At 39.3% G+C, this 13,076-nt stretch overlaps 2 protein-coding genes across 5 annotated transcripts in view; one reads left to right on the top strand and one right to left on the bottom strand.

Moving 5' to 3' along the window:
* Positions 1-12,904, top strand: part of NDUFAF7 (NADH:ubiquinone oxidoreductase complex assembly factor 7) — a 26,489-nt gene extending 13,585 nt beyond the window's left edge. For all 3 annotated transcript variants that reach the window (XM_042933241.1, XM_042933240.1, XM_042933242.1), the window contains 7 exons: positions 2,424-2,637; positions 3,478-3,536; positions 4,447-4,557; positions 6,965-7,108; positions 7,516-7,689; positions 8,422-8,711; positions 12,818-12,904. In XM_042933241.1, coding sequence (XP_042789175.1) covers positions 2,424-2,637; positions 3,478-3,536; positions 4,447-4,557; positions 6,965-7,108; positions 7,516-7,689; positions 8,422-8,634 — 915 coding nt within the window. In that variant the 3' untranslated portion in view covers positions 8,635-8,711; positions 12,818-12,904. The remainder of the gene's footprint in view (positions 1-2,423; positions 2,638-3,477; positions 3,537-4,446; positions 4,558-6,964; positions 7,109-7,515; positions 7,690-8,421; positions 8,712-12,817) is intronic.
* Positions 10,267-13,076, bottom strand: part of PRKD3 (protein kinase D3) — an 87,200-nt gene continuing 84,390 nt past the window's right edge. The window contains exon 19 of one of the 2 annotated variants that reach the window (XM_042933235.1): positions 10,267-12,822. In XM_042933235.1, the coding sequence (XP_042789169.1) occupies positions 12,772-12,822 (51 nt within the window). In that variant the 3' untranslated portion in view covers positions 10,267-12,771. The other variant, XM_042933234.1, reaches the window with a different exon arrangement.

Genomic DNA, 13,076 nt, shown 5'->3' with positions numbered 1-13,076 from the left:
TAAAGAAATTAGGAATTTTTTATTCTTCAAAGACACTGTAGGGGCGCCTGGGTGGCTCAGTTGGTTTAGCGTCCGACTTCAGCTCAGGTCATGATCTCATGCTCTGTGAGTTCCAGCCCCGCGTCAGGTTCTGTGTTGATAGCTCAGAGCCTGGAGCCCTCTTTGTCTGCCCCTCGCCCGCTCATGCTCTGGTTCTCTCTCAAAAATAAACAAGCATTAAAAAAAATTTTCAAAAGACACATAAAGAGAGTGATAAGACAAGCTGCAAACTGGGAGGAGTTATTTGCAACACATAAAGAACTGGTAGTTAGCATACATGAAGAATTCCTTTCAATCATTAAGAAGGTGACAGATAACTCAATAGAAAAGTCAGGCTAAAGATGTGAACAGGCCTTTCATGAAAGAGGAAGTCCTCACGGGCAGTAAAAACAAAAAGATGTTCAGACTGATTGGTAGTCAAGGAAATGAAAGTTAAATCAGAGTGAGATACCACCGTGTCCAAGATTAGCACATTTGGCATCACCAAGGGTTGTTGAAGATGGAGAGATGGGGAGCAATGGGGACTCGCAGACACTGTTTGTAAGAGTGTAATTTGGGGTAAGCACTTTGAGATGTGCTTAGTGGGCATCGTCTGCTAACGTCACAGTAACTTATACTGTATGAGCCAGCAGCACTTGTACTGCTAGACGTGTGCCCTACAGGAGCTAGTGCAGATGTGTACCAGGAAACATGGTCAAGAAGACAGCAGCATTGTTTAGAAGAGCAAAAAAAATGGAAACAACCCAGATGCCTATCAATGGGAAAATAGATCAATAAATTGTGGTACAGTCAGACATACAGTGGAACATCAAGGGTTGTGAAACTGCATGAAATCACAGCAGAATGCACAACACTCAGATGGACCTCAGTGTCTTGTGAGTGAAAATAACAATTTGTAAAAGAATCCGGATCATATGATTGTATCTGTATAAAATCCCCAAATGTCAACATTCAACAATTTGTGTTTGGTGATACAAATGCAATTAGGAACATTTATAAAGAAAAAGCAGGAAATGATGGTGGTGGCATCTGAGGGTGAGGGAGGACACGTTTTCGAAGGGAAGGGTCGTGCCACTTTAACCAAAGATGCGGTATCTTTCCATGTATTGTTGTTTCTAGCACTCTACCTAATGTTTTGTAAAAACACTAAAGAGGAGGAGTATTGTTTATAGTACATGGTAAGTAATTGTGTGTGTTAAACTTTTGTAGTTACACTGTTTTGGAATCCATTAGGCTTTTAAAAACAAAAACACATATTCAGTATACATTTGAATGTCTTGATGCAGTATGATTTTTGCTTGAAATTTGGAATCAAAGGATTTTAAAAAACGTATAATATCTGACAGATAATCCTGATTATATCATATTTGGGGGTAAAAGAAATGAACCACTGTTTTAGGTTTCCAGTGTTCTATTTTATCGCTTTAAATTGGCAAAGTCATTTGAATACAAAATGCTTAATAAGGTTCTCAAATAATATTGTCTTGTTTCAGGTACAATAAAAATCAAGCCCACAGCTCTTAAAATGCATACAGGATGCTTCTTTAGATCAAGTCCTAAGAACTTTAAAAAGCTAAAGAATTTAAAAGAATGTTAAGAAAATGGACAAAGACATAATTACAGACTTGTTTTCATTTTTTGATCATAATTTCTGAAGGATTTTTCTCTTGGGAAGTTTTCCATTTGTAGTTTCATTTCCAAACGAAATTTGGAAAAATTGTCTTATTATTAGCCTATACCTGCTTATTCAGATCTCAAAAATAGGAGGCAAATCAGCAGTGAAAATTACATTCAAATGAAAAATACTATTGGTGTACTTTATGCCTTGGCATTGAATTTTTAGCATTGAGATATTGATAAAATATCAGTGTACTCCTTTTTTGTTCATGTTTACAACAGTTATAAATGTGTGTGGCTAAAAAAAATTAAAAATTGAAAGAACTGCGAAGTTAAACTGTCAAGTTTTTAGTGCCCTTCGAATTTGATTTCCTGAGAACACAGTTGAAACATCTCAAAGATGAGATTATTTCATAGACATAGCAGCTTCATAAAATCAGGGGGATATATACATTTCATGTTTTTGTTCTCTTTAGACTCCCTAGTCTGATTATTTACTGGATGCTAAATCTTTAATGTTTGTTAGTCTTAATTCTAATTTTTCTCATTAGGAAACCAAATTGTGCATTGTTCGTCTTTCACGTAGACTGTAATAACTGATAGCTTATGAATCTCACGGACTGCTGGAGAGTGGCTTGTGTGAAGTTCCTCTGAAACCAAATTTTACTTCTGTGACATGAGCAAAGTGTTAAGGGAAATGGTTAGAAAACCTAAAATCTACTCAACACATTGTATTTTGCCATTTTTTTCTTTCTTTTTGTATTTAGGTGTTCAGTCAGCTGGGATCTGTGCTGAAAAACTGTGACATTTCAATACATCTGGTAGAGGTGAGCGAAAAACTGAGTGAGATTCAAGCATTAACACTGACTGAAGAGAAGGTCCCTCTAGAGCGAAATCCTGGATCCCCTGCATATATGAAAGGTGTTACTAAATCTGGGATTCCAATTTCCTGGTACCGAGATCTGCAAGATGTTCCAAAAGGTAATTAGTTTACACTGCGTGATGAGCTAATTTTGATTACCACCCATCCCAGCGATGATAGGCGACCACAAACGTGTAGAGCACTATAGTACGTTGACGTGATGCCACCAGGACCCTTACTCATAGGGAATAGCAAATTTGTTTCTAGAAAGTAGCATTGTATTAAAAAAATAACATGCCTAACAATAAGGAGAAATGCCTTTCATATGGTTTTACACAAAAATGTAGATAGATCCCTATTGTACCTTTAAGTTTTTCCTGACCCCTAAGATAGCACTGACGCTGAAGCAGTCCAAGGCGGTGGGGACTGATGGAAGCAGAGTTAGGTGGTTTGAGTTTAACTGTCTCATCTTTTGAACATCCTTGCTTACCTTCAGAGAGGTGGGAAAATTCCTGCACTCGGCAGGGACCATCCACTATGTTGATGGACCTCTGCTCCCACCTAAAGTGGTGTTCTGACCTTGGCAAGCCACCTCGGCGAGTCCTGGGCTCAGCTGTCTCAGATGATTTTAGGAAGTCCAAAGCCTCTTTTAGCTAACAAATTTGGGTTCTAATTTCTTTCATGCCCTGTGATGAATAAAGGGTTAAATTTATAATTGGGATGTTTTGGCCGTCGGGTCCGGATATGTGGAAAATGAGGACGGTAGTAATTGTTCTTGAGCGTGTTCTCAGAGTAGGCAAAGCAGTGCCTGAGGTGGATGATTCTCTGGTAGCGATGGTTGTGGAAGCCACCTCAGGTTCCTGCTCGATCCGCTAGGCGCTTTCTTTTGTTGCTGTTCAAAAGAACGATTAGATATTGCCTTAATGCTGAAACTATTTTTTCCTTCTGTTTTTAAATAGGGTACAGCTTTTATCTTGCGCATGAATTTTTCGATGTTCTTCCTGTGCATAAGTTTCAGGTATTGACGGGATAAAGTCATATTTATAATTGAATAACAAAGGGCCTTATGTTGGAAGAATAAACGTGAATGGTATTTGATTACTGTTAAAGTTAACTCTGTTTGGAATTCTGATGAATATAAATAATTGAAAAGCAAAAGTAAAAGGTTAAGTAGAATCTTAATTGTCTTCGGATAACTATTAAGAATGTTTATTTCCCATAAGAGACTCTTAAACACAGAGAACAAATGGAGGGTTGCTGGAGGGGAGGTGGGGGGGGATGGGTTAAATCAGGGATGGGCAGTAAGGAGGGCACCTTTTGGGATGAGCACTGGGTGTCATAGGTAAGAGATGAATCACTGGAATCTACTCCTGAAGTCAAGATTACACCGTATGTTAACTAATTTGAATTTCAATAAAAAAGCTTATTTTTCCAAGGACAAAGATATGTGAGAATATAACATGGTAAATGGCTTTATTGCAAGGAAGGATTACGTTTTAGCCAATAGTTTTGATATCCAAAGATTAAAATTTTTCCTCATTGAAACTGAAGTGAGCAGACTTAAGATTTGGTGGTAATGTATGTGTCCTGGTAATTTTTAAGGCTAAGAGCATGCGTTGATTTGTTAGCAAAAGCTTTTGATTAGTCCTTCAGAGTCTGTTTTCCATGTTAGGGGGCACTTTCCATGCTGCCTAGTTTGTCTTCAGCTCCATCACTTATCTAACCAATACTAGTAGTTTTCATCTGTCCGTCTTACTGTTTGAAGGAATTGAAGTAATGCCTTCAAGTGATTTTAAGTGGTAAAATCCTTTGTAAATGTTAGTCATCTATCTTGTATATGGCAGGAGAAAATTAATAGTTATTTTTGGGAGGCAGTTTTGAGGAAAAAACTTGTAAGAATTAGTTTTTATGTGTTATTTTGTGTTTAGAAAACTCCGCAAGGATGGCGAGAAGTATTCATCGATATTGATCCCCAAGCTTCTGATAAACTGCGGTTTGTTTTGGCGCCTTGTGTCACCCCAGCGGAAGTCTTCATACAAGTAGGAATACCAAGCGAATCTTCATAGTCTTGTTTTCTGAGTTACTGTTTTACAGGGGCCAGGAGAGATTTGCTCATAACATATGCGGTGCATTTTATGAGTGGGAAGTGCAGAGGTAAGGAGTCAGGAGCCTGGGGTAAAATCCTTTCTTGGGTGCGTGACCTTAACGTAACAGGGAAGTTAGTAAGCGCTTACTCTGCAAGTTCTTCACCTTCTCCCTTCACTCACTTCCCTACCACGCGGTGATAGTATTGCCTACCTGACGGTACAGTAATGCAACAACTGTTTAATGAGTACTTTGTATATGTGACTCTGTATTTTCTCATTTAATTCTCAGACGATTATGTAAGCTTCATTCTACACTTCCAAAATGGTTCATGTGCTGCTGCTGCTTTTGCCCTCGAGGAGTAATCACAAGAGCCATTCTTGTGTTTAGGGTTCAAAAAACCCTATACTTGTGAGGAATGTTTAGGTTTTGGATTGCATGTTGTAAAAAGGTCTACTTTTTGGGCCATAACTAAGTACTTTTTCCTCAGAAGTTACTTGTTTCAAAATCACAGGAGCTTTTAAACATGAACCTATCAATTAAGTTTTTTTTTTTTTTTTTTCCAGAGCATAATTAAATTCAAATAGCAACCTGAGTGCTTGGGGGCATTTCTGTTTTTCCATATTCTAGCTGCCCACTTTTACCTGAGTGAGAAGCAAATTCATAGCTACCAAGAGCTAACCCCCTGCTCCTGGGAGATACAATTGTTTTCAGTTCTTGACTTGAGTGAGTGGTACTCACGAGAGAGGGAGCGATGACTTTCCCTCTCATCTGAATGGGGCAAATGGTGACAGAATCTGCCATCTTGAAGAGTGGTCGAAGATGGTAGGTATGTCACCACAGCACCCCGAGGTGTCAGTTTATGCCTGAAGTGGCTAATCTCATGGGGCTACAGTTCAACCACAGTAATGTATTTTATAAAGCTGGGGGATGGGGCACCTGGGTGGCTCAGTTGGTCAAGTGTCCAACTTCAGTTCAGGTCATGATCTTGCACTTCATGAGTTCAAGCCCCGCGTTGGGTTCTGTGCTGACAGCTCAGAGCCTGGAGCCTGCTTCCGATTCTGTGTCTCCCTCTCTCTCTGCCCCTCCCCGACTCGTGCGTGGGCGCGTGCTCTCTCTCTCTCTCTCTCAAAAATAAACATTAAAAAAATAATAATAAAGCTGAGGGCTAAGTGCTTTATTGTTTGATTTAAGCCTCACAATAAGCCTTGTGTGTACATGATGAGGAAGCACTCCAAGTTGAAGTAACTTGTTTCTAGTAAGCAGTACGAAGAGCAGAGACTCAATTGCTAAGTGTGTGTGACTCCATACCTGTTAGCTCTGTGCCATTAGAGGCAAGATCAGGGCAGGTCAGTACTTCATTTTTTTTTTTTTTTAATATTTATTTATTTTTGGGAGACAGAGTACAAGCAGGGGAGGGGCAGAGGCAGAGGGAGAGGGAGACACAGAATCTGAAGCAGGCTCCAGGCTCTGAGCTGTCAGCACAGAGCCCAACGTGGGGCTCAAACCCAAGAAGTGCAGGATCATGACGTGGGCCTAACTGACTGAGCCACCCAGGCACCCCAAAACTTCATTTTTAAGAGTATATTACGAAGGAGCAAAAGTTAATACAGGTTTTCATAATAAAGACCAACGCTTTTTCCCATTTTCTCAGGAGTTAGTGTAATGTCATATATACTAGTCAAGTTGACAAGTTCTAATACTGTCATTTCACTTTTTAGACTAATGGGCACTAAAATAAATAAACATCAAAAGAATCATCTAGACTATTAGGCACTTATTAAGGACCCTTAGTAAATAGTTGAATATCTTGGGAAATTGCGGCCTCAGGTACAAGGTCATGAGCTGAGGTTTCTAGACAGAGGGCATATCATTGGAGTATCTTTTGCCCTAAAAGAAGGTATCAAAACATACTTGCTAGGGTCTATCTTGTTATATTGGATTTATATCATTTGTTCTTTCAGCACAAATTTTAGAGCATGTTATTTGCCAGGCACTATTCTAGGCAGACAAAAATTCCTTTCCCATGCATTCAGCCCAGGGGAATATATTTATATGAATTACGAGCATAATATCACCATAAATAAAACTATAATGAACCAGCCATCTAGGGGTTTGGGAGGCATATGCCTTTTTATAAGAGGGATTAAAATTAAAATATCTTTGTAAACTTAGTGGACGGCATCAAAGCACTAGGGAGTTCCATATAATAAAGAGGACGTCATGTGGAAAGTTGAGTGTGGACAACATAATGCGTATTGAGAAGGAGTGTATTGTAACCAAGAAATGCTCATTATAGAAAAACCCTAAGGAAACCGTTCTTTTCAGTGATGCATTTTGATGCAGCTGTTCCTTTACCAGAGTGATGAAACGAGGGATCACGTGGAAGTGTGTCCTGAAGCTGGTGTAATTATTCAGGAACTTTCTCAACGCATTGCGCTGACTGGAGGGGCTGCGCTGATTGCCGATTATGGTCATGATGGGACTAAGACAGACACCTTCAGAGTACGTATAATTCAGCAAGATGACTTCTCAAAAGTTAATTGGCGTGCTCTATTAAGTTTTTAGGTTTGAAACTCATTGAAGATCTTTATCTTTGGCTTCTACAGTGGCTAGCATTGTAATATCACATTATTTTGTCATGAATATTCATTTATAGTATTATAATTGTCCTTCTCTATTCCATCACTGTGGGCAGCATCTTCAGGCACTCCAGGCGGCACTTTATATTGGGTTTTCCACATAGCATCTCATTTGAAGAAAGGGTGCTGTTTTAAGAGTTTGGGAACCACTGATGCAGGCTACGTTTTTTTTTAACAGCTGTTATGTAAAATGTACTAAAATGATAGCATTTCCTTAATCTTGATAACCACAAAAGGACAAAAATTCATCATTTTAAAATTATTTTCAAGGGATTTTGTGGCCATAAGCTTCATGATGTCCTTATCGCCCCGGGAACTGCAGACCTAACAGCTGATGTGGACTTCAGTTATTTGCGCAGAATGGCAGAGGGAAAAGTAGCTTCTCTGGGTCCAATAAAACAACAGACGTTTTTAAAAAACATGGGCATTGATGTCCGGCTGAAGGTAATGATTTATTTCACTATCTTAAATATTTCAATTTTGTAGTATTTCTAATGTTACACTATGTGTTAACTAACTGGGATTCAAATAAAAACTTGAAACAAAAAATTTTGTAGTATTTCAAAAAACCTTTAAAATAATAAGTACGTCTGGCCTCAGTGCTCCTATTGTTAGCCAGATGCTTGGTATTGCTATTGTAGGGTATGGTGGAACCAGATCGCCTGTTGTGGCGGGGGAGCCTTGTAAGTTCCTGCGTCTCTGTGTGAGGTAGATTTAAGACTTCGAAATGGTGTTCGTGTTTGTTAAGAAAACTTGACTGTGTTTATCGGTAGATCAAACCACCTGGGAATATTTGCTAAACCTACAAATCCACAGGTTTGGGTCTTGGCAACCTACGTTCCCCCCGCCCCCCCCAGTAATTTTTATTTTTTATTTTATTATGAGAGAGTAGAGGGAGAGGAAGAGAAAATCCTAGGCTCCATGCTCAGTGTAGAGTCTGACACGGGACTCAATCTCATGACCTGAGCCAAAATCGAAAGTTGGACGCTTAACCGACTGAGCCACCCCGGCGCCCCAGCAACCTAGGCTTTTAGTGAGCACCCCATGACTCTTGAGGCAGGTGATCAGAAATCCCATCTTAAGTAGTGCTTTACTGAGTGGCTAACAGTCATGAGTGTTGCTGCATGTAACTAGGAATTCTTCTGGTTATTTCTTCTAAGAAGTTTTTCCTTTCAGGTTCTTGCAGACAAATCAGATGAGCCATCCAGGCAGCAGTTACTTCAGGGGTATGATATGTTGATGAATCCTAAGAAGATGGGAGAAAGATTTCACTTTTTTGCCTTGCTACCTCATCAGAGACTTCATGGTGGAAGCCATCCGATGAATGCATGTCAGTCAAAACCTTCTCCGTCACCTGTGGCTGGGTTTGGTGAACTTGCCTGGAGGTGATATCTCAGTGTGGACGTTTTACCCCTAAGTCTGCCTAAGAAAGCAAAATAAAGGGAACCCATTCACATATATCACAGGTAAAATCCATATCGCAGTATTTTATGTCTCACAGCCAATAAAAATAGCCCATTTTATATACAGTACATTGATCTTTTAAGGTTGTGTGTGGCTTTTGGCACAATTGTGTGCTTTCAGCTTAATGAAACAAGTTACCATGAAACAGAGTATCCTTAATTTTTTTAAAGTTTATTTTGTGGAAGAGAGCGTACATGTGAACATACTGGGGAGGGGCGGAGAGACAGGATCCCAAGCGGCCTTCATGCCATCTGTGCAGACAGAGCCTGATGCAGGGCTCGATCCCACAACTGTGAGATCGTGATCTGAGCTGTATCAAGAGTTGGACACTTAACCAACTGAGCCACTCAGGCACCTTGAAATGAATATCCTTTAATTAATAAGGCTAGTTGCTGTATTTTTATTTTAAAAAGTAAATATGAACGCTGATTGGTTTAGTAAAAACTGGAAATCTAAGTGGCCTTTCACAGGGGATGGGTTAAATAGAACTATCCATAAAGTATTTTTAAAAAAAGAGGTAGAGTATGTCCTTACCTCTAAGAAGGTAGTAAATGAAAAATGTAGTCAAGTAAAAATGTTTTATAGTTATGATTCCGTTTTTGTTGGGGGAAAGCTGCATTTAAAGAAATGCTTAATTTCATAGAAATTAATAATGCAGACTGGTGGTTTTCTGTGATAGTTACTTATATATAAAAAGTGAGGAAAGGATGCCAGTAATTACTATTAAATATTCCAACGTAGCCTCTCTGGCTCTTGATTTTGGCTCAAGTCGTGCTTGCACGGTGGTGAGCCAGAACTCAACGTCAGGCTCTGCGCCGAGAATGGTGCCTGCTTAAGTTTCTCTCCATCCCCCTGCCCCTCCTCTGCTGTATGTGCACACGTGCTCGCTCACTCAAAACAAAAACAAAAAACCCAACATGGAAGTGGGTTTGAGGGGTAGAAATTCATTCTCCTTTGTGGTATTTAAAATTTTTTACCCTATGAGATTAAAGGAAAAGAATACCAGCCATGTTTTGAACGTACAGCTTAACTGTATTCGAAGTTTGCTGGCGGAGTGATCAACTCTTGGTTTTTTATTGCTTCTCTGGCTTCCCTCAGAACAGGACTAACATTCTGAATCTCACTCTTAAAATGAAGATGGAGAGGACTTATTTTTCACGTGCTGCCCAGCCTTGGGCCATTCATAGCCACCCTTATTTTTTTTTTCCCCGCATTTTCTTTTCTCAAAAACTTGGTTGGGAGAATTTGGAAGGTGAAAATGCCTCATATTGGCCCCTCTCAATTATCTAGTAGTTTTACATTTAATGGGAGGAATCAGGCAATGCCTTGTATCTTAAAACTTAGAACATTTACTTTGAATGGTAAGTCTTCTAGCAGTGGCAGTAGTTGAATATTTGATGAGAGTTCCCGAAAAATCTGTAGTTGTAATTACTCTAAACTTTCATTCCAAGAAATGAGACCTCCAGATAATTACCTCAGATTTCATATAAATTGAAATAATGAGTTTTTTATTTTAGGTAGTTAAAAAAAAAAAAAATCAGTGTTTTAAATATAGCATTAGTTCCATTTACAAATACTATTTCCAAAATAGTTCTTTTACCAAGGCCTGGGAAAACAACACAATCTAATAAAATTTTCTTTGGATACCTCTACTAGAGATAAGCTCAGGTTTTCACATAGAAAAGTATGGTGATATGGAAATACATTTTATTATCAGGTTTCTTTGAGGATATTTACAAAAGTGGGATGTAACAAAAAATATAAAAATGTACTGAACAGTGTCATTATAGACTACTTTGTACATCACCAAATGTTTCTAACAATTATTTCTTATACAAAAACAACTTCAAGACAAAAAGGTTATGCAGGTTATACAGTATCTGGAGTAAATTACTCCAAATTATCTGACAGTGCCTTTACAAATTTTTTAAGAAAACTTCTTAGGCATTCAACAACACAGACACAAAGAGTGCAATTAATTTCATGGCTTGTAGTTTGATTACATAAGTAGAGCAAACCATTCCAGTTAATTTTCACCTTCTGTAGTAAAACCACAACAGGGTGCCTAGTGACTTAGAACTACTCCATTTTAGCACATTGATATAAACAGAGTCAGTTTGGACACATTTGGGAAGCCATCCTTTCCCACAGGGAAATTATAGTTCTAAAAGGTTTTGTGAAATTAATTTGAATTTTTTAAACTCCTGTAGGAGAAGAAAATACCAGGAGACACTGGAATGTTTCCTGGAGAGGTTTATGGGAGGCAGTGCAGCAACCTGGTTAGGAGGGAGGAAAGGGACTAGAGCCACACTGCCTGAGTTCAAATCCACATACCAACTGTGACCTCCAGCATCTAGGTCCTTAATTTTCCTGTGCCTCAGTTTCCTCATCTGTGAGATGGAGTCCGTAACGTACTCCCCCTCGTGGCTGTCAGGAGGGGAACGAAAGACATACAGAGTCGAAAGCATGGGAACCACGTTTGCTACGATCTCCACAGTAATTTTAGTCCTAGATACGGGAGTAGCTTCAGGGATCTCTGAAGACCCTCTCTTACACTGTATACAGGGACATTCTTTTCCTTTGCCACCTCAAATTCAGTGGGCAGTGATAGTTAACGCTTTTATGGTTTTTAGTTTATTGAATATGGGTATGTTCTTATATATCTGATCATCACAACACTGTGAGGAAAATAGAGGCAAGGGTTACAATCTTCGTTTTTTAGACTGATGAGGAACTTGAGGCTTAGGCAGATTGGAGCCAAGACGTAAAAGACTGGATTTTCTGACTCCCAATCTTTTGTTGCTCTTTTTGTAGGAAAAAAACTTACAGTGATTACTGAGGAGTGAAAAAACAAAAAGCCACTAGTTTTTTAATAAGTGGGTGGTGCTAGATCTTAAACTTTTTTGCGGGGGTGGGGGGAACTATTAGTAACTTGTTAAAAGCTATGGAAAAATCTAACCTCTTAAACATTGTATCTGAGTAGAAAAACATTTCGTTAGCTGGTTGCCAGTGCTGAAATGTAAAAAAACAAAACAACCCCCCCCCCCCCCAATTTATAAGGGCAGGGCTACGTGATCAGCAGAACAGATGAAAGAATAAGTGTTTCATGCTCTACCCCACCCACTGTCCCAAACTGCTTGAGATGATTGATTTACAGACATTCTGGATATCTGTAAAACCTTCCAATAAGCTAAGGGAAGAAAAACTGGATACGCTCTTTGCTGTTTCCTGCAGCATTAACTGATCCTGCACTGGCCTTACTTTTAGTAATTTTCTTCCTCAAATTACTCAACTCCGTGTAAAGATAAACTGTGTAATGAAAGTTCGCACCTAAACCTACTGAATGTCAGAAACCAACCACGGTGTCACAGAGCTGTGGGTCACAGACATGGGAGTTCGAGTACGCAACAGGGGGGCTGGGCTCCGAAAAGACATACTTACTACCTCCGCACTTAGACCAGTGGGTTCTCCCCCCAGGTTTGTAGTATCATTTGACCCCAAAATTATCTTAGAGGGCCTTCCAATATACTCACAAAAGGTGACAACTTAATTTCTATCTTGTAGAGAGCACGTTAAGAATTTCAACTCCAAAACGTTAGGGATCACTGTTTTGGAGTCGACTGACCTAAAGAAAAAGAAAAAGGTACAAGAGTCTAGAGCTCCTCTTCTAGGCATGCAGGAAAACCCCCTCAATGCCTCTGTGGTCAAATATTTAGAGTTCTCACAGGAAATCGCATGCTGGGAGCCCTTCCTCAGTTCTCTCTTTAAATGCAAACCTATTTAGTAATCAACTTTAAAACTCTTGTGTGATTTGGTCAAGCTATACAATGGCTGGACTCTAAGCCTGCCTTTTTCTCCTTTTTAAAAAATAATGTAACAGGAAAGGGAAGATAAATTAAATGCCACTATAGTATTAAAGTGAAGGATTAGGAAAAAAATATAAAAACCAGTCATTGCTTATGCTATAAAAATTTATGAAAAGCTTCATCTTGGTTCCGTTATGTGTTCTTATTACTCAGTTTCCCCTCTTGTACCTTCTCACGATGAACTACAGTATTGGTGTCACGGATTCCTTATCACATTTCCCCGTATCTTCGCATCCTTGCAGATAACCTACAAAGAACAACAGTTGTGCGGCAAAGTATCAGTCCATAACGTGAAATCCTTCCTTACTGACGTTAGCTCATTGACAACTAAGGATCTTCTTCCATATCATCTGGATTGGGAGCCATAATGAAGTGCTTTGGGTACACAAGATTGTGGGTGTATGCATGTATTTCCCAGCGGGCATCGTCACTTTCGTGCGTAATGTAACGTTCACCAATGCGAGTTTCAAATTCTCTAAGGTCAAGCCAAGTCTGATAGTC

The sequence above is a fragment of the Panthera leo genome, chromosome A3 (assembly GCF_018350215.1).
Source record: "Panthera leo isolate Ple1 chromosome A3, P.leo_Ple1_pat1.1, whole genome shotgun sequence".
Lineage (NCBI taxonomy): Eukaryota > Metazoa > Chordata > Mammalia > Carnivora > Felidae > Panthera > Panthera leo.
The sequence above is the reverse complement of the archived record's forward strand: the minus strand, read 5'-3'. Positions and strand labels throughout refer to the sequence as shown.